General features: G+C 42.5%; 2 protein-coding genes and 1 long non-coding RNA gene across 3 annotated transcripts in view; 2 read left to right on the forward strand and 1 right to left on the reverse strand.

The window, feature by feature from the left end:
* LOC123017262 overlaps window positions 1-21,183 on the forward strand; it is a 731,707-nt gene that overhangs the window by 372,489 nt on the left and 338,035 nt on the right. The gene's annotated exons all lie outside the window — the stretch shown is intronic.
* MED28 (mediator complex subunit 28) lies at window positions 1,575-7,246 on the forward strand. The gene is made up of 4 exons (XM_044418519.1): window positions 1,575-1,798; window positions 3,055-3,121; window positions 4,930-5,042; window positions 5,998-7,246. Exons 1-4 carry the CDS (start codon window positions 1,616-1,618, stop codon window positions 6,193-6,195), a joined length of 561 nt encoding a protein of 186 aa, XP_044274454.1. The 5' UTR covers window positions 1,575-1,615; the 3' UTR covers window positions 6,196-7,246.
* FAM184B (family with sequence similarity 184 member B) overlaps window positions 10,704-21,183 on the reverse strand; it is a 66,974-nt gene continuing 56,494 nt past the window's right edge. Inside the window, exons 14-18 of the mRNA XM_044418504.1 lie at window positions 20,293-20,439; window positions 18,444-18,561; window positions 16,807-16,914; window positions 15,833-16,038; window positions 10,704-10,824 (exon numbers count right to left, since the gene is read on the reverse strand). Coding sequence (XP_044274439.1) covers window positions 10,734-10,824; window positions 15,833-16,038; window positions 16,807-16,914; window positions 18,444-18,561; window positions 20,293-20,439 — 670 coding nt within the window. The 3' untranslated portion in view covers window positions 10,704-10,733. The remainder of the gene's footprint in view (window positions 10,825-15,832; window positions 16,039-16,806; window positions 16,915-18,443; window positions 18,562-20,292; window positions 20,440-21,183) is intronic.

Consider the following 21,183-nt stretch of genomic DNA (forward strand, 5'->3'; position numbering starts at 1 on the left):
CTTCCAGTGCTAGGGTCAGATCTGCTAAATATTTCTGCCCCAGGTCTGAGAGTCAGTGCTAGTCAGAGCAGATAATAATTGGGCTAGATAAGACAGTGTTCTGATCCTGAATAAGGCAGGTTCCTATGTGGTAATTTCTACTTTGGTTGTGCAAAGATTTCCCTTTGGCCCTTTGAGGGAAGTTGGAGGTATGGTGTTCTCTTTGGAATGTTGTCTGAAGCACATGCTTTATCTTGCTTGATATGGCCCTGCTGCAGTCCAAGATGAATTACATACAGGGCTTCAGTGTTGCCCTCAAGCTGACTGGTGTTCCTTTCCAGATCTGTTTCTATCCTCTTCTGCCATGCCAACCATAGTAACTGATATTGGCAGTCTAGTTCACATAAGATGAAATTTAACCTGTGCTAAGTAGTATGTACTGTGGCCAAAAATTCCAGAATGGTATGGGATGTCAGCTGCCTGCAACCATCCAGGAGAGATACTGGCATTGTGGCTTGCTGCAAAATGTTAACTTAGCTGCAGAAGGACTTGACAAAAGCAAAGTTAATACAGGAAACATAGAAGATAAAACTAAAAGTGTAATGAGGTCTTTACATAAATCTAGTATAGTTGTTAGGAATACTGTGCAGTAACATTAAGATTACTGCCCTGGATTCCAGTAACAGGCAGGGGGGCGGTTCCCACTGAACCTGCCAACATCTTTCTCACATCCTTTCCCATGTCAAAAGGTCTTTAATCAGCAGTGGATCAGCAATGTAACCTTTTCCTTGCTCCGCAGCTTTTCCCAGCTCTCAGAGCTGAGCAGAAAAATTGTCCAATAAGCCTTAGCTGGGAGAACTGCATATGAAAAGTGGCTTCAAACAGCAGGCACCATCTTTTGATTGAAACCTTTGTATATCATAATGGGTCTGTGAAGCCTTTGCAACAGTACAGGTGAAAGCTCCTTTTGTGAGTAATTTCTCATATAAAGTTTGAACTAGAAAAAGGGAATTCCATGCCTAAAGAAATGCTATGAAGCATCACACTAAGTTTAAAATTATTGGGAAAAGAAATGGAAAATTCTTCAAAACTGAATTTGCTCAGACACAAGAAAATACAGCTTCAGAGGTGGGGGCAGACTGGAGCTGGTGCAGCACAGTGATGACTCATTAGAAGAGAGGATGGGAACAGCTAAAAGCTGCAGGGCTGACACAGGAATCCTAGGCCTACTCTTAACTTCCAACTCACCAATAGGTGTGAACCTATTGCAGACAAAGTATTTGCTGAACACATGGACACAACGAGAAAGCAGCATTACTGGCCATGTATCATACTAAACAGTTACTACTAAACAGTTACATAGCACGCTGAAGTACTTAGAAATGTGCTGTAGAAATACTTGGCAGCAATCCTACGCCTGCGTCGACAGAAAAAAAAAATCCTTCAATGCCCAGCATGCCCCAGCAACCCGAGACCCCGCCTTTCCAATCCCGTTAGTCCCGCCTCGTCTTCCCGTTAATCTCGCGATACCTTTACCTTTCTGGCCTCGGGTGTCCGTCCGTCCCTCCACGACGGCCTTTCATCAGCTCCCGCGCGCGCCTGCGCAATAAGCATCGGCGGCCTTCGCTCAGTTGCCATGGCGGCTGGCTTAAGCGGGATGTTTGGGAATCAGGGCCCGGTCCCTCCGCCGCCACCGCCGCCTCCTCCTCCTCTGCCAGTCGCCCCCGGTGGCCCGGGCCCGGCAGGGCTTCCTCCGAACCCGGGGGGTCCGCGAAATCCCAACAGCACTCTCGTGGATGAACTGGAGGCTTCTTTTGAGGTAGGCCGCGGTAGGTGGAGGAAGAGACCGTGATGAGGATGAAACGGGAAATGAACCTGGGGGAGGCGGCCATGCTTAGTGGGGATTGTTGCATTTCTCCCGCGGATGGGAAGCTGTTTGAACGAGAAGCTTACATGCCCATAGGGGGTACCATAAACTGCGGCTTGTATTTGCTGCGCTCATATGAATACCTCCATATGCGTGGTAAGCAATAAAAGCATTTTGTCCGTTTTGTTGTGGATTTTGCGTCTGGAAATGCGAGTTACCTATAGAAATCGATGGGAAAATGCAGGTGCTGGAGGGTGAGAGGGCAAACCTGCTAAACATAAGAAAAACATCAAAGCCTAATTTAGTGAAATATTTTTATTAAGCCGATTCAAAGTTCATACACACACACCCAGCAACAGTAGCAGATTTTTAAGGGTCTGCCTCACAAAAATCGCAAAAGCTTCCCTAACCAGGCGCCCTCCAGGTCTTCTCACTCCAGCTAGCCTAGCAGCCAGGTTGTGGAAGGCAGCTCCAGCTCTGGAGATCTTTGTGGCGAAGAGCCTGTGCATTTTGCATTATGAAGTGTCAAATCAGTCTTACATCAGAAATGCCAATACAGATTGTGATTATGTGTTTCAGTAGATTTATCTTTACATGGGAGCTGCACACAAACTTTATGCAAAGTGTATGAGCTGCCAATGTATTCACCAAACTTCTAGGATATTCTTAACTCCAGCCTTGCAATGGAGTAAGGAAAGCTAACAATAAAGAAAATAGCAGCTCATTATTGACAAGTCGTTTTCAGCAAAACTCAAGTGCCTCAAAGCAGAGTTGAGATTCCAAGTGGCTTTGTTAATTGCACATTAACAAAATGTTTACTCATCTTCTGCTGCTGCTTTGTTTAATTTGAAAAGGGCATCCTGTGTGTTTCCATCAGAGGTGTGTGCACTTATTTGGAATTTGCATTTCTCACTTATGGCACGGTTTGGCACTGTGTACATTTTGATTGCTTATGGTTATTTCATTTTGCATGTTCTAATATGTGCTGGGTGTTATTGGACAAAGAACTATTTAACTTCTTAACACTTTTCTTGATTTTGGAGGTAAGACTCCATTAGGATGTTTTCCTAGAAAGCAAAAATGCATTTGACTGTTGAATACTGTAATGTGGTCAATGGAACCAAAAACAAGCTGTAAATTCATAACGGTATGTAGCTTGAATGTTTTTTTTCTATTAATAGTAATGTCTAGTATATCTAATTACCCAGGCTTGCTTTGCTTCCCTTGTGAGTCAAGATTATGTGAATGGTACAGACCAGGAAGAAATCAGAACAGGTAAACCTTGAATGTAACCTGCATTTTTATCTGCTTTATGTTGCAGTGGTTACTGCTTTTATCTCTTGCTGCTTCTCATGTTTACAGTGATGGCCTGTAAAATTGTTTTCCAATTGTAAGATGCTTTGGGAGTTTGTTGGGCTAATAAAGCAGGATATTGAATACTAAAAAATGAATTTGTATCTAAGACTTCAATTTTCTTAACCTTACTAATTTTATTGACACTTGAGGTACAATTATCTCCTCCTAATAAAAATTGGAGGTACATCTCACTTTCTTATAAGAAGTCAAACACATGCTCACACTTGTTCATCTTCCAACACAAGACAGCAGTCATCTTCTTTGCAACTGCAGATAACCTGCATGAGATCTCACTCTCCCCTTTGCCCATTTAGGGATAAGACAGTTTTCTGGGTAGTAGGGATGCTTCTGAGATTCCCTAGGGAATTGTGGTATGTTCTTAGCCCCACTCTTGGGATGATGCTACAGTCCATATATTGGTAGTCTGAGGAACATAAGGTGGACAACATAGGAGCATAGGGTGGAGGATACATCCAAAGTTGTAGTTTAATTCTTCAGGACACATTCCAGGCTCCCATGTTGCACAGTTAGAGAATCATAAGGCTAAACTGTGCCCTTAATCTTTGTCATTTAAAGTTCTATGCAGATAGAACTTTCTATATACAAAGTGAAATTATATTATTGCAGTTCTGTTTTTTAAAAAAGATTTGGTTCAGACATTTGTGTTTTAATTACTTTTTCAAGAATAATTAAGGTAGTAAAATTTGACAACTGTTCTGCTGTTAAAGTAGAACTGGGGCATGCCCCATATACACTGCATATTGTGCAGTGTATGCAGGGTTGATATCTCTAGGTATTCATTATCAGTTAGGAACTAAGGCAGCCCCTGAAGAGAGTGGAAATGCTAGTTCCCAGAACAGGGCAGGTCAACAGAACTCTTATCTGTGAGCAAGGCTGACCTGCTCCATTCTAGGACCAACACAAAATACTGTTCTCGGTCTATAAAAATATAAATAAAACATTTAAATAAATTGTCCTCATAGGTGCTGCAGTGGCTGTATAATAATATAAACCTTTTGCTGCTTACAAGGGGAAATTGGTGAATGGTACAGCAGAGGTAGGATTTACTTACCCCCAGGGTGGCATTGGATAGGGTGAATTCTGCTGGATTTTGTTAGTAGGCATTCTCCCTGCCCATTACTCACCTTCAGATGCCCCAGTGCCACTCCTGTGTCACCATGCTTGTCTGCAATTAAGGATGGCAAGAGTTTTTTTCACAAGTGTTTGCAAAAATTAGGAGTACAAAAATTGTCGGCAAACGTGGGCAGTTCCTCTAAGGTACTACTGGGATACCCTGGGGAGGACTGCTTGTAACTGTCCAAAGGGAGGTAATGAAAGCCCAGCCTGACAGATGGTTATCAGATCTGAAAGAAAGTTGTTCTTAAATTGTCAGAAAAGCCGCAGTGGAAAAAGTCTAATTTCTTCTGCAGAGTTCCGTGCAATATCTATGGTGGGACTGAGGGTGAAGGGCACCCTACTCACAGTGTACCCAACCGTACCACCTACCACACTGGTGGTAGTTGTGCCTTAGCAGCTACACAGAGTAGTTTGCTATTCAGTGTAACTTACCATATCATGCAAGCCCACCCAGTGTACAATACTTCCCTCAGTGGTGGTGGTGCTTTTTTGGCTTGGATTCCAAACTGGTCCTTGATGGATTTGTTTGTAAATTTACTTTGTCTTGCTGCTTGAGATAGCTTTAAATCCTTGTTGTTCTGCCTGTGTAGGTGTTGACCAATGTATCCAGAAATTTCTAGATGTTGCACGGCAGACAGAGTGCTTTTTCCTACAGAAAAGGTTACAGCTATCTGTTCAGAAACCAGAGCAAGTTATTAAAGAGGTAGGTGCTATAACTTTGCTTAGTCTTAAGCACGACAAACACATATATAATAGACTCAAGGAACATTGTTTCTGAAATCCCATCCATAGCATTAAAAATATTTTATGCTGTATAGATTTCTACTCAAAAGTAAGTCTCATTGAATTCAATTTAATTTATTCTCAAGTAAGTGTGGGTAGGATTCCAGCCTAAGGGAGCAATCTTGTGGGCTGTAGATCTCAGGAGCCATAGGACAGCTTGGATTCCTAGCTCCAAGATGGGGATTGGGCTCCAACCCCAGAAGGGCAATTGGAGATCCTCCCCCAACCCCCAGCTAGCAAATTAAGAACCATGCCAGCTGCCCACCAAGACTGGGAAAGCACTCTTGGAGAAGGACAAAGGGAGACATTTTATTGGGAGACAAGAAGAGGCCAGGAAATGAGCTGTCTTGTGCTTCTGCCAGCCTCCTGCCCTCCCCTTTGAAAGACTTTCACTACATAGGCAAAAAAGCCCATCTGGCAAAAAATGCTGGACAGGAGAAGATAGTCTCTGGTGCTCCTTCCATGCAGCATAGGACAGGGGCTTCTTAATGTCTTAATAAGACTAGAGCAATTTGTTTTAATCTACTCTTAATACGTAGGCACTACTTTAAAGTTGCTGGGCAGCCACACCCATAGATCTAATTCATCATAGTTTGTGATGGAAAACTAAGGAAAAGTTTAATATTTTATTTGTACAACACTTCAGAGTTAATGTAAAATAGTTGCTAAGAAAATAGATTGAGAATGAGAACATCCTTGGTTCAGATTTTCTTTCCAGTAAACTCATTATACTAGCTTGTCTTATACAATTATAACTGAGATACCTGAGTTAAAGTGCCCTGAATACTCCAAAGGTATTATATAAATACAAGATCTATTATGTCCGTTTGAGAGATTCTCTGTTGTTTATTTCTGTTTGCATGCTTCTCCTGTAGGATGTTTCGGAACTGAGAAATGAATTGCAGAGGAAAGATGCACTAATTCAGAAGCACTTAGGTAAACTGCGACATTGGCAACAGGTTCTGGAAGACATCAATATACAACACAAAAAGCCTACAGAAATACCTCAAGGACCTTTAGCCTATCTAGAGCAGGCTTCAGCTAATATCCCTGCACCTCTTAAGCAAACGTGAACAAAAAACACTATTCAAATAGTAACTTTTGTTAGCTCAAACAGTGTGGAACTGTAGATTTGTACAGTTTGTATGGTACAACTTTATATGGACTTTTTGAAGCTGATGGCAAGAAGCATAAAATAAATTAGGAGGATATTATTCATCCTCATAGGGTTCATAGTGGGGATTTTGGGTTTTTTGTATTTTTATTCCCTATCTGGGCAAACAGCAATTGCATGCAGTGCAGATTACAAAGACATTTATTTATTTGTTAAAATACCTTCTGCTGAAGGAGCATCCCGTGTGTATCTGTTCCATGGACTTCCCTGGTGCTGTACTGAATAAACAGAATCAAAAAGGAAAACAGCAACCCTCACTGGTTGTGCTTGAGGGATGGGGACTGACCTACATAACAGAGTTTTGGCTGATCCAAAGGGCTATTTTATGCATGCACTTTAGGGCTTGTGTGCTCAGTTCGTGATCTTTGAGACATGGATGTCTCTTCTTCCTGGTAAATTACTTTTAAAACTGTTTGCATTTTATACAACTGTTTGTGATCAGGCAGGGAAGGAAAGGGGGGTCTGCAGTGCTAAGAGAATAGAGCTTTTGAACGTGTCTATAATGTAGTGCTTTGGATTTCTGCCAGCGTTGTGTTCCATAGTTAGTCTGAGTGATTTTCTTACTTTTCCTACTAAAAGACATTCAACAAAGAATACATAGAACCTTTTATTTCTATTTTCCTTCTGCCTAAGGGGAAGATCAGAGTAGCCAGCATCTTCCTAACAACCTCAGTCTCTTTCTTTTAGATCACGGTGCCTGACATCTCAGCTTCCTACGTATTTTTTATTGTGACATATTGTTTCTTTTGTCCCTGGAAGCATGCTACTCTCTTCACAATAGCTTTGTTGTTTGAAATTCTTGGTTTGAACAGAATTGTTGTTTGAACAGAAAATACCCATGAGAAATATGTGCCTAACCTGAATTGCTGTAATTTGTTGTAACTGTCTGCAAATCAAATACTTCTTTGAATACTTTGAATCAAAAAGTAGATAAAACATACAGGAACAAATCAATGCTTACCTACCTTTATTTAAATAGAATAATTAAGATAACCTATTTTTATTTTGAACATATGATAGCAAATTTATTTATTTATTTAGTAAACTTCTATGCCGCCCCATTCGCCGAAGCCTCCATATATACCAATTCATGAACTGCCCAGAGCACTTTAGCTATTGGGTGGTATAAAAATATGCTGGACTTCAGCTTTCTGTCTAGGAGTCTTTTTTAAAAAATGCGTATGTTCTAGTTACTTAGATTAAATAATATGATACAAACATTGCAGGGACATTATTCTTTAACTCTCCCAAAATTGTTTTTAAAGCTTTCACTGCCGTGCAAAGACACACCTATAAGAATTAATGAGAAATATTATACTTGGAGTTCTCAAGCAGCAGTTCCTGTCATGGTGTTTGACAAATTAATTTTGAAACTAAGGATGCAGTCTTATTGATTGCACCCGTGATGCTCACAAGCTTCCAGAGTGAACATCAAGGGTGCACTCAAGGACTTGTGAACATCCAGCACAGAGCCGGAGGAGTGGTGGAGGCAATTTTCACCTCCTTGTACCTGCTGCTGTGGTATTCTAATGTAAGGGCATTTTCAGCCATCCCCTCACCACTTCCCAAGAAATGCCCCTTGACTCCCTTACCCCTTTTCCAAGGTCAATTTTCTTATTGCAGAGAGGCTGTCAGCACAGTTCTTTCTATGCTGGAAATGTGGATCCACAGTGTGATGGTGAGAGCTCTGTCCCTAACTTCAGATCTAGGAAGCTGAAGTATCTTGTGGTTCCCTAGATGCTGTCTAGAGGACCACTTAAGTGTTTTTGAGCAAAAATATAAAATGAGGTTAAGTTAGCCTGTAAGGTCAGAAGTAGATTTTTTTTTTTTACAAATTATATTTGCATCCCACCAGCTATCTCCATGGAACCTAAGGTGGTTTATTATTTTTACATTGCAATTATATCCCAGCTTTCTTCCACAAGGAATCCAAGGTGGTTTACAAGGTTCACCACCTCTTCATTTATTCTCCTGCTCTCAGTCTTATCCTCACAACAGCAATCCTGTGAGATAGGCTAGGCTGAGAGTCAGTGACTGACCCAGAGTCACTCAGTGAGCTCCATGGCTGAGTGGAGACTAGAACCTGGATTGCCTGAATCCCAGCCCAGCATTCCTAACGAGTGCAGCACACTGGCTTCCTGGTTTACATGGTTGTGTTCCACTATATCCTCATAACATCTGTGAGCAGCTTAGGCTGAAAGTCAATAACTTCATGGCTTGAGTGGGGACTAGAACCTGAATCTCTGAAGTTCTAGCCCAACACTAATCACTACTGCTGGTTCCCAAGCCTCTTGTGAACTCAACATACTATTATTTAATCATTTATTAAGGATGCAATCAGGATACCCAGAACCAAAAGGATTAAAGGAATCCCTATGCAGGGCGAAGTTGCTATGCAGGGTGGGAGGACCATGATCCTCCTGCCTGCCAAAGAGCTAGATAGCCATTTTTGGCTGTCTAACTGGCACTTCAGAACACGTGAGAAGGAAGCACTGCCAGGGTACCTTGTATTGTGGTGCTAGTCTCCTCCCCTCTCTGCTAACCCCCATCTTTGAGGTTGCATTTGCAGCCTTGAAGAAACAACTGGCATAGTTTTTTCTATACTGGTTATGGTGGTGCAGGGAGTTCAGCTCAGAGTCCAGAGCTGATGTCACAGTGAACTTCTAGGGTCAGAGCTGAGACTCCAAACAATCCTATGCTGCTCTAGGCACTGCCTAGCAGTCAGGATTGTACTGCCTGCATTTTAGGATGAGTTTATTTACCCAGTTGGCAGTAGGCTGAGGATTTTTAAAAACAAGTTAGTTACTACTAATTGCCAATAATTGGTATTTACTGATATGACTATATCCCAAAAGATCCTCTAGAAGTATGAGGCAGGATCAGGTTCAGCTTTCCCTTCTCTTTGTGACATTGGTGGGAGACATTGCAGCTGTGGAACTTTTCAAATCTCCCAAAAGGACAAAAGACTTCTTGGACAGTGAGTTCTCTGTTAGTGTGTCATATAGTAAGCCTATTATTTTTTTAAAAAAGCCCAGACTTAGGTACAGTTACTGCAAGGGTATGAATAATCATATGCATTCAGGATAAATACAAATAAACACAACTTTACCTTTCAGTGCTGACTGAACTATATTAGAGCAAAGTAAAAATCATACGTGAAAGAGCCTGGATGCAACTGGGTTTACCGGGCATCACACCGTGCATCACACCCATACCCTAAAGCCCCAGTACAAGCGTAGAACTAAACAATGAAGCAACACAGGGGTGCTCGCTTGAACTGAGGGGAAAGCTTGCGTTTTCCATTCAATTTCAGTATTAGCTGTGCTACACTGATGAGCACTTTACACCATCCACAATTCAAAGTGCTCAGAACAACATGGTAATAAAGACAATGCTTTTGCTATCATGTTCCTTCCTGGAAATCGGAGTTAACTTGAATTGATGGGACAGACAGACATTCCATTCAAACACGGTCTTCATGGGTCTACTCCGCGTAAGACCTCTGCAGCTCCCCCAGTTCAGGACACTCATATTAATGCAGAGGAAAACACGTCTCTTTTAGTGGGTTTGATTTGGGTTTCATTCCTATCAGTGGGGCCTGCCAGTTCAGCGCTTCACTTGGCATAGAACACAATCCATCGACATCTTCCTTACTACAGCAACTGATTTCTGAACTACCCCACTACTGATAGTCCAAATACTGTACAGTGCACAATTTTAAAAGCAGTTATGTACATAAAGCAAAAATAGGTTGTGCCAAACAGAAGCAAAATAAGCATTTAAAAAGGCTCCCAAAAAGAAGAACATACAGCAGTGGGAAAATGGCTAGCTGTCCAGCAGATGTTTCGCACATGAGCCTGTCCACATACTGGCATTAATAGGTGTGATAATATAATAACAAATCCAACTCACTGGTGGTCCCTAGAATTTGTGTCATACTGTTTCACATCGTTTCAGCACAAGGTGACCCCCCCACACACACACTTTTAAATTTATTTCCAAGACCTTTTTGATTGCTTTTTGTCCTGATTTTTTTTGTATCTTACACTGCTTAACTGGGTTTCACCAGGGGTGGGGTGGGGGTATTGTTAATATGATTTTCTATTGTAAATACCTCTGGGAACCTTACAGACCCAAGTGAATAAAAGAATATTTTTCTAATAGAAATGAAATAACCCTTGGAATATATTTTAAGACATTAAAATAGGTAATCCATAGCAACACATGTTTTCAAAATGTGAATAATATTTATTTATCAATACATCCAATTATAATTTAATAAATATATTAATTTCTCCCTAGTATTGAACCTCACGTTAAATATTCCATGTGGCGGGGGCCAATGCTTTCTTTGTGTTCCCTAAAACACTAGGTAAAGGGCACTAGGTAAATAGTTAATAATAATGCTGATGTTGGACATGATGGAAATGGTTTACTTCAGAATGAGAAATATTTGGTAAACCACTCTTGATGTTGAGGGCCCGACTTTGGCGTGTCTTTGGGTTTGGATGTTTCATTGCTTTGAAGCCTGAAAAGGAAAAAGGAGGCGATAAGTCAAAAATAGAAGTAACTGGCACTTAAGACTGTATCCAAAGTTTCTCTTGAAGAAACATGTTACCCATTATGTAGAAATAACATGAGATATTTGCATATAAGGCCTGATACATGTTTACAGCAATGTCCTCATTAGCTGAATCAGTCAGCTGAGAACTGAAAGAACTAGTTGAGGCTTAAAATTGGGGATAAAAGAACCATATGTGATAAGTGGAGACTTCTTAGTTCTCTAAACACACCATACTTTGTCTCAATTATATGCTATCAGGCTCAGTTCACCTATTTTACCAGACTAGTTTGCTTTAATCCTGGTTTAGAATCCAAATCATGGCTACGAGCTTTATTTGCTTCCATTTTCCCCATCTACTCAGCAGTTAGAGTCATTGGTTCACTTTAGCCTCCTTTATCTACCAAATGCAGTGCAGAATGGAAGCACCCTCTGACTTTGCCATGGGCCAAAGGACTAATACTCACAAAGAGGATGCGTCTCCTGCCACCCAGGAAGTACACCATGGCAAGGGGAAGACAAGCCTGGCCCCAACCATCAGCCAGAGCAGGAGCTGCTGCACAAAGCTTGCTTTCCTTCCCCCTGCCAGAACGAACAGCGTTCTACCTGCCAACTAAAGAACTGAAGAAAAGCAGATTTTGACCGGGGATTAAGGGCTGCTAAATCATAATTAAGTTGTCTGTTTGGCAGTATTGCAATCTGTTGCATTGTCTTCAGGATCATTTGATTTATAGGCGAGATGCAGCTCTTCAAAACAAATGTATAAATATTAGCCAGGCTATGATTGGTTGATTCAGCCACAATTTGAACTCAGAGGCTTAGCATGCATTCTATGCCGGCAATTATCACTGCTGCTGCTGTCCCTTGCACTGGGTATTTCACCTAGATGGCTGTTTTCAGGCATCTAGACAAAGTGCTGAGGAAAGGGACAGGAGGAGGCTGGGGTCTGATAAAAGTCCTCAGCTCCAGCCTCCTCCCTTCCCCACAACATTTTATTTTTTTATTTATTTTTTAATTTATATTCTGTCTTTTTCCTACAAAGGGTTCAAGGCAGCTTACATCATTCTCCTCCTCCATCTTAGCCCCACAACAACCACCTGTGAGGTAGGTTGGGCTGAGAGTCTGTGACTGGCCCAAAGTCACCCAGTTGGCTCCATGGCTGAGCAGGGACTAGAACCCAGGTTGTCTGAGTCCCAGTCCCACGCTCTTAACCACTACACCACATTGGCTCTCATGTGGCCCCCCCCCCCCTTCACCTCTGAGGCCTAGCTGCAACCTCAGTGGGGCAGCTGTGGGGTTTTTTCCTGTGCTGGCTGCCAAAGGAGCAGAGTGGCCTTCAGAGTCTGAACTCCAAGATCACAGGATGACATCAGGAGGCTATAAGATGGCACTCTTAACCTAGTTTGGCTTGATACTTCAACATACTACTAGCATTTTATTTAAGCATTCCAGAAACCTTCCCTAAAGGTAGAAAAGGGCATCAGAAGACCAACCTTTTCAAAAAGTATAAGAAATTTTGAAGAGAGGTTTTAAATAAACTTGGATTTAGTATAATCTGATTTCTGTCAATATCCTCTTCCCTTGAACACAGAGTACTAAATCTTTTTTTCTTGATTTAGTATTGTCTGTATTCTGAACATAGGCAGTGTATCTGCAAACGTAGGAAATGCAATTTTTATATTCAAGAGCTAGGAAATGAATACTTTCATACCAAAAATATTTTCCAGGGCAGAAAATCTTATTTGCTGGTACTCCCTAACTCTAAGGGGTGTTGATTGTTTTCAAATACCGCAGTGGTTTACATTTTTCTGAGCAACTGTCTTTTCAGTGCCTATTGTAAACGTCTGGAAATGTACAAACATGCATTTAGTGTTGCTTATATTCATCCCTCTCTATATGTGCCATGTAATACTAAGTGCTGTCCAAAAGGTAAAACCTACTGTTTCTGCACACTTTGGAACTCTGCTACTTTTTGTTTCCACCAACTCATGAGTGGTTTTGGAAGCACTGTAAAAAGCCTCTATGGTGAGAAGGGCTAAAGTTTCAGCTCACAGACAAACATAATTGTGGTTTTTTTATATTAAAATTTATATTTATACATATATAAATATTTATGTATATCTAGGCATCAAATTTAACACCTGTATAACACAGCTAGCATACTGGCCTCATACTGACACAATACACCAAGCCATTCTGGGAATACATTACACAGTGGGCAGGCTTGTGTGCAGTGACAACTTATGATAGGTTGGCTTGAAGTGCCAAGGAGCAGCCACAAAGGGCCTGATAGATGATCAGGATCACTGAGGTTGCTCTCCTACCCCCCCCCCCCATGCTTCCTTCACTCTCATGCTTCCAGGTGGCATCCCAGGGGATACAGGGAAGAAAGGCTCCTCTCTTTGACAGCCAAGATTGTGGCTTGCCCAGCAGTCAAGCAGTCTCTGCTGCACAAATGGCTCACACTCTGAAATGCAGTGGAGAGGATTGCCGGGGGGGGGGGGGGCGGGGGCTGCTCAGGCACCACCACTCCTCCCAGCAAAAGGGAGGTAATCAACTGGGCACTGCAGGAAGGAGCAGCACCAATCAGCTGATTTTCCCACTCCTACAGGGGAGAAAGCCTCTTGAGGGAAACCAGTTGGGGGCAGCATTGCTCAGCTGACTCCCCCACTCTCTCTCAAGCAGGACTCAGAAAGGGAAAACCTGGGCTAGGTGAGGGTGCTCCCTGCTCTGTGGGTCCTTGACTAGCCTCTCTGCCCCCCATGCATCTGCACAAAAGACAAATGGTTCTGTCCAGGCTCTGTCTAAAAAGGATATCAAGACAGCAGCAGTGGGGGAACCAGCTGAGCAATGCCGCCCCCAGTGGGGGCAGCCCAGCCCAGCTCAGTGTTCCCTTACTCACGCCTGAAAGGGAGGAGAAGCAGTCAGTTGGGCAGTGATGTCCCATTCAGGGCAGTTCCAGCCAGCTGAACTCTGGGCTCCAGCAAAAGGCTTGGTACCTGCTGGACTTGGGCAGTAGGGACCATCCAGAATTTGCCCAGGTAAGGCTTCCCTTTTCTGGATCCATGGAGGTGTACCCCTCTGCACTTGTGCAAGTCCAAGTATAAAATTTTTTTTAAAAATGCTTACTGAAAAAAATTACACAGATTTGGGGTGCATTTTCCAAAGAGGTGTCCAACTTGAAGCATACCCTCCTATGTGCTGATTGGGCCTTTCAGGGGGCTATCACTGGCTGACGAAAGACAGGTTTCCTTACCTGTAACTGTCGTTCTACGAGTGTATTCACACATACGGGCTCTTCGTGCATGCATGGAACAGTTTTTCAGGAAGATTCTAAAGCTGACTAATTAGTATTCGGCTAATTAGTATGCAGCTAGCATGAGGGCGGGGTGCCAGCTGAGACCTCAGTTCAAAGTTGAGACCACCATCATTACTGCATGAATAACGCAGAATAACCCATGTGCCCAAGAGAGACACCAGAGGGGATGGAGGGGGGTATCTGTGCATACACAGATGACCACTCGAAGAACAACAGTTACAGGTAAGGAAACCTGGGATGCAAAGACTCTGGTATCCTCAGGTGGCTGGGACAGGTCCGAGAAGGTCGTCATGAGACCTGAGGGAGCATCAGAATGCCGGTCTGGAGAAGATACCAAACTTCAAACTTCAAAGAGGTAAGCTGGGCAGTCAAAGAAGAACTGAGGTCTCGGCTGGCGCTCCACCCTCACGCTGGCTGCGAAGGGGGTTGGGCTCCCACCAAATACTGATTAGTCAGTTTCAGAATCTTCCCCAAAAACCGCTCCACACATGCGCAAAGAGCCCGTATGTGTGATACACAGAAACCACACAGAATAAATCAAAAGCTTAAAGGGGAAAAAGATTTGGTGAGCCGAAGTGTCTCACAATCATGATGGGTAGAGGAAGACTAGTTGGTCATTCTGTGGGGTCTCTTGGAATGCCATACAGAGGACTTAAGGGACAGGAAGGGGCAAGCAAACCATGGCGAGTCCATTTTTCTGTGAAGGTTCACCAGCAGTTCTCAAAATATGTGGAACCCAGCATGGCTCATTGCCAGAGTGGTTAGCATGCATATCCACTCGCTCATTACTTTCTTGTTGGGCAATGTAAAGCCAACGTGATGCAGTAGTTAAGAGCACAGGCCTGGGACTCAGGCAACCTGGGTTCTAGTCCCCACTCAGCCATGGAGCCAACCGGGTGACTTTGCGCCAGTCACAGACTCTCAGCCCAACCTACCTCAAAGGATTGATGTTCTGGGGATAAGACTGAGAGCAGGAGGAGGAGAAAGATGGAAATCACTGATTTCTTTTTTACAAAAGAAAAAGGTGGCATATAAATCTAATCAATGAAGTAACATCCAATGTACCTGCGCATAACAATCTGAACTTTGGGGATTACAGGCATCCAGGGGAAGGCAGAGGGAGATTGGAAGTGAGGTTTGCCCTTGCACTCCTCCCTCTCTTCAAAAGTGTTTCACACCATTGCATCGGAGATGCCGCCATGTCTCCTCAAAGAGCAGTGGTGTTTTTCTCCTCTCCTCAATGCAGGCGCTGAGGCGAGGCTTGTGACTTTGAAGCTACAGCCTGCGCAGAAAGAACCATGCCAACTATGAGGACAGGAGAGCACACGCTGAGTCCCAGGTCTGACCTTAGAGTGTTTCTCTGAGCCTGGAGCTGCGACCCCAAAATATCCTGTGCCCATCTGGATACCGTGTAGCAGTCAAAGGATTGTGCCCTTATCAGCATTTTTGGCTTGTTTCTCTTATCCTTGTGCCTTTGCTTTTCTCCTGTGACCAAAAAGCTGGAGCTTAGCAATAAATTGTAGGCTCTGCTGAATGCCTTTTACCAGAAACAACTTTTTGACCTTGCCCATTTGACTCATGAGAGTATATGGCTAATTGAATGGTGATGACTAATTTTGTCTATTTTCTCCCAGTAAGTACATACTGATGACTTACCTTGAGGCTGTTTTGGTCTCCAAAACTTGTGCTGGTGGATAGCATACTCTGACACAGCCAGGATTCTGATCTAAACTTGCAGATTTTGTGATCTGAGGTTGATTTCTCTTGGGCCTCAAGTCACCGCTCAGAAAGCTTTTTGCATAGGAGGCTAAATTGGGAACACTGACAATACGACTTGGCGCTTCATCCATTTTCTTCTTCTGCTTTATGGTAAGAATAGAATTGAATATCATAGGCTTAACTGTCATTGAATATTTTTAAAATAGGTTGTTCCTGTGTCTAAATGCTCAGAAAAGTAGGGCTCAGCAAATGTCCTGCACATGCTTGCTATCTGTGACTTCCAAAAAAAGAAAGCACCTGATTGGTCACATTATGGATGGTGAGTGGGAACATTTTGCTTGATGCATCTCTGTACTTGGTACAGTATGGTAAAAGCACACTCAATGGTCTTCTGACTTTGGGGCCCATGGACATGTGAACATGTATAATAATAAAAATGACACTAGAGAGCATCTGTGGCTATCACAAACCGGATGGCTGCACTGGACAAAATAACATCAATTACCAGAAGGCTGCACCATAGACATGTTCTGGTGCATGGGGTGATTCCTGTGCACCCAAGAATATATCCCAGAAATTTGTATAACCAAGAGGTCTTCAGCAGACCAATGGACACAGAAAAGATTCTATCAAGTAAGCAGTTTATGAGCACTGGGAATTATAATGGCTGAAAAGTGGTGAGCAAGAATTCAAAAATAAACACACGCATCATTTTTACTGCCTGGCTTTAGGTTAGACCCATAAGGATATTCTTCTGACTGTGAACTGCATCCACAATTTAATCTCAAAGTAAACAGAAGGAGAATTTTGTTCCCAAAAGCAGCAATTATGTTGGATGCAGGCATATATAATTAATGCACAATGTGCCCATTACGAATATTAGCTCAGTATTCATCTGTTGTTTGTATTACCTTTGCAAAAGGAGTCAAACAAGTAGTAGGATTTGTATTAAAAGAAAAGGACCGGTTGTGACGGGACTCCGTAGTGGGTATAAGTGAATGCTGAAGTTTTCTTCCTTCCTGTCAAGAAAAAAAAAAAAAAATACTTGGGCTGTTTAGAGAGCACCAGGCTGTTTTTTTTATTTTACAGCAATTAACATGAAACCATGAAAAGCTGAAAAATGAATGCAATCTGGCATTATTAATCCTGCAGTCGGACATTATTAATCCTGAACGTAAATGGGTCATGTTGATCAGCTCGTGATACACAATTGGCACTGAATGGAGTGATCGCCTTCCTTGGGGTGGTGCGGCTGTGTGAGTGACATGGGAGAAACAGAGGTTCAGAGGAGCCCTCTACGTGCCCTCTGGGCCAGGGAGAAGATAGGTGGCTGACTGGGGTGTTCAGGACCAGTGTCTAGCAGCGCATAATGACCAGTGGATGATGCTGAAGCAGCAGAAGGGGGTCTCTCCTGTGCCCCATGTCTAGTCTTCCCACAGAGGAATGGATAATTGGCTTAATTTACCAGAGTTCATGAAAAAAATAATATTACATTTGTGCTGGGACATCTTTCAAAAATCTTCTTTTTGCCCTCACTTTGCCTTTTGCATATAAAGATGCTGAAATTTTAAAGCATTTGAATTGGGACCTGGTCAAAAGTCGCCTTTAAGGCTGCTTGATTTTAGCAGGAAAAGATTAAGCAATTGCTTAATGCTCATACTTAAGGGGACTTTAAAGTGCTCCATTTTGGCAGGATTAAACCTACTGATTTCTTCCAAATGTCAGGATCCAACTCAAATTATGCAAGCAGCTTATCAGTTTTGTGCTTTTAAACATCTCCAGCAGAATCCTATGCATGTTTATTCAGAAGGAAGTCTAATTAAATTTAATGTGATTTACTCTCAGGTAATATATAGCTGGGGGGGTGGGGCATGACCTAATTTCCAAAGCTCTCTGCATACAATCAATTCAGTCCTCTGGCAAGAGTGATCCATCTCTTCCCTGACAGCCTGCTGCATGGAAAGGGTACATGAGAGAGAGCAAAGCAGGTGGCAGAAACTGAAAAGGGGTGACCCATCCACTTTTGGCTTTGACCTTGCCCACCACTGGGCTGGCTCTAGGCTTGCTCATTCCTGACATGTGGCCCATGACAGATTAGCTGTGGGGAAATGCAGCCCTCAACAGAAAAAAGGTTGCCCATCCCTGATGTATACGGTTCAACCTCTGGGAAATATGTGCCCAAAGGTGCTTGCTTCTACACAAGGTTTTTATGATGCTGTCCCCCTGCCTCATTCACGAATGTTTACCTGGGGGTGGGGAGCAGGTTCAAATGATGATGAGTTCCATCCATGACCCTCTTGTACTTTTTCACCACTTAACACAGAAAACCCACTACCATGAAAAAGACAAGACATTCACAATACCTTCTGATTACTAAGAAAAGATCTGTCTAGAAGCCCCCAAAATAGAGAATTAGTAGGGTAGCGCTGAAAGCAGTGTCCCTTCATTACCTGAAGAAGTTGTTAAAGAAAAAGAATGCATCCAAAACAAATTCTTTTTAAAACTTTGTTATAGCTGCTACACAGCACATGCTACTAATATGTATTACCGTTAATTCTTTGATCATCGCTTCTTTTTCATTTAATTTATCTTGCAGGCAGCCTATAAGATGTAAGTCTTCTAACCTAGGTTCCCTCTTTCTTGGCTTCTCTTCTAATTCTTTAAGTCTGTATTGATTACAGGATTTAAAAAGCACTTAATGAAGGTTCCAGGGCATACGTTTTTCAAGCAGACTGCAGTTGCCCCTCTAGTCATTTCATTAACCTCTTGGCAACCTCCAGAAGCTTTAAAACACAGTCCTAGTTCAAGTATCTCCAGTTTCTATTTCTAGTCTTTCTAATCAGGTTGAGGATGTAGTTCTCAATCTCAGGCCCCTAAATTTAGTGGCAAAGGACAAAATCCAACCAAAGTAAAGCCCTGTTGGTTGGATTCAGATTTAGGCTTGCAAAATTTTGAGCTAGCAGAGGCAAACTTCCCTGTCACCTCCTCCCCATGGCAACCTTTCCAATCCCCTAAAAGTGCTACCCAGAGAGTCCCAGAAGATCCTGCTGAATGAAGTGACCTAAATCAGTAGGATATAAAAGTGCTTAACTTTGGCCAGATTATACTCTAACTTCAACATTCTCTATCTGAAAAGATAAGAAATAAAAATAAGGGAAATACAGGCTGATTTGATGCAAGTTTACCTGGTAGTAAATCCACTGTGTTAAATGGGATTTACTCTTATGTAAATATGCACAAGATTGCAGCCTTGGTCCATTAAGCACACATGCATGAGTAAATCATGTTTGTCTATATTGATCTTTTCAAAATCTGAATGTTAGTTCAATTTGAAGTGTTTTGTATTGGTTTGGATAGCAAAGGGGAAGAATAAAAACCACCCCAACCCCACTGACTTCCCTTTTTATATCTTACATTCTGAAGCTTCTCCACCTCTGCCCCTTGAGCTGATGGAAGCCAGAAATCTGATCAAAATGCTGTCACTTAGCATAAAGTTGCAATGCCATGCATGTCTGTCTGGGGATAAGACCCACTGAATGTGAAGGAATTTTCCTTCAAGAAAGCTCGTGTAGGTTTGCATGTAAGGACTGAGTTTCAGCAGCCACAGATTTTGACTTCACTAGCAGAATGGCAGAAAGGTGTGGGTCATCCTGGGCAACAGTGTACCTGCCTTTCTCAAAGTCGTGCACATGGACACCCTCTCAACACCTGCAAGGCCCCTTGCCCTTTCCAATTATTATAATTCTTTTTTGTTATAAACCCAGGGAGCCAGAGATGCTACAAAAGGAAGTGCCAGCTTCCAGCCATCTGAGCTCAGGCGCAATCTTAGGAAGTGAAGATGGCTGGAGAACAGCACCTCACTTTGCAAGGCACGGACCATTATAGGTCCTTGTGACTCTGATGTGTCCACAGATTTTTCTATGATTTAACAGTATTTCTGTCAATACTGTATAAGAAAAACTGGAAGATTCTGGATCTACATCTTGGCTGCATATAGCAGGGGCAACTAATCTTTTACTGAGCAGTAAAGGGACAAAAATGTAAGGTATAATTTGACATTCATTTTGAAGGGATATAATTTAAAACTAATGTAAGTTCATGATAACCTAGTCTTGATTTACCGGGTCAGCCTTTTGATCTGCTCACCATGCCCTCATGCAGCCATATGTAAGCCCCACCCCCATGGCAGCCATTTTAAAGTGGGACCCACAGCACTGCTCACAGGCCACCTCTACCACACCATGGCTGAAGTTGAAAAGGGACAGAAGAGGGAATTGGATAGGAAGAGAAGGGAGGAGGAAAGCAGAATACCCCCAAGAACCCAATTATGGTGAAAAGATTATAAAGCATGAACATCTTTCCCAGTTCATCTCATACTGTGCAGATAAAACATATACTCATTTTCCAGGGAAGCAATCTTTGCATGAAGAAGGGCTTGGGAGCTGCTGAAATCAGACATCACAGCTTGAATCTCCTTGCGATGATCTTGTTTCAAAGTGTCCAGTTCCTGTTTATGTTTATCTTTAAGGTCTTCTTCCAATGACCTTTAGCAGTAATATGAAAAGGTTTAATTTAAAAAGCTATAAATATTAAAGAGACAATTGTTTAATGCTTTATGTAATCAGTTGCAAACTATTTCAACACAGTTTCATATGCCAAATGAGATTTCATTAATTTCTGGGGTCTTTTTAAAGCTGAAATGATCAGTGAAGGGTACTTGTCCCCTACTGTAAGAAGACAGAGGGGGACAGAAAAATGCTTTGGGAGCAAGGGGGAGCTTCATCTACAGTCTGCTACAGCCAATTTGGCTGTGGTTAATCTAAGCCAGGATGCACACCTTGTGGTTCTCCAGATGGTACAGCCTGCAACTCCCATGAACCAGGCTGCTTATTCAATGGAGAGGCATCATGGGTGTTATGGGCTGCCAGTTGTTTTGACCTACAAGTTGCCCACCGCTGATCTAAGCAGAGGAGACTGTTAAAACAGAGGACAGGTTTCGATGTGACATGGTGGAGTAGAGCACAAGCACTTGTGCTTCCCGTTTGTCTGCATCTCAGTCTCATTTGAAGCACGTTATTATGACCTTGCCTGTCCCAGAGATGCACACATTATCTCTTTCGGGGCTTGTAACCCTCTCTGGAGTGTGAAACGCAGAATTCTAATCTGGAAAAACGGGAAATGCCATGACTCAGGAAATACAAGGCACTTTATAATTATATGTTCTGCACTCTGCTTCATAGCATCACATCTGATTTGGGTCAGGAGTCCACACTGACAATGACCAGATT

Source organism: Varanus komodoensis, unplaced genomic scaffold (genome assembly GCF_004798865.1).
Source record: "Varanus komodoensis strain SLA01 unplaced genomic scaffold, ASM479886v1 scaffold9, whole genome shotgun sequence".
NCBI lineage: Eukaryota > Metazoa > Chordata > Lepidosauria > Squamata > Varanidae > Varanus > Varanus komodoensis.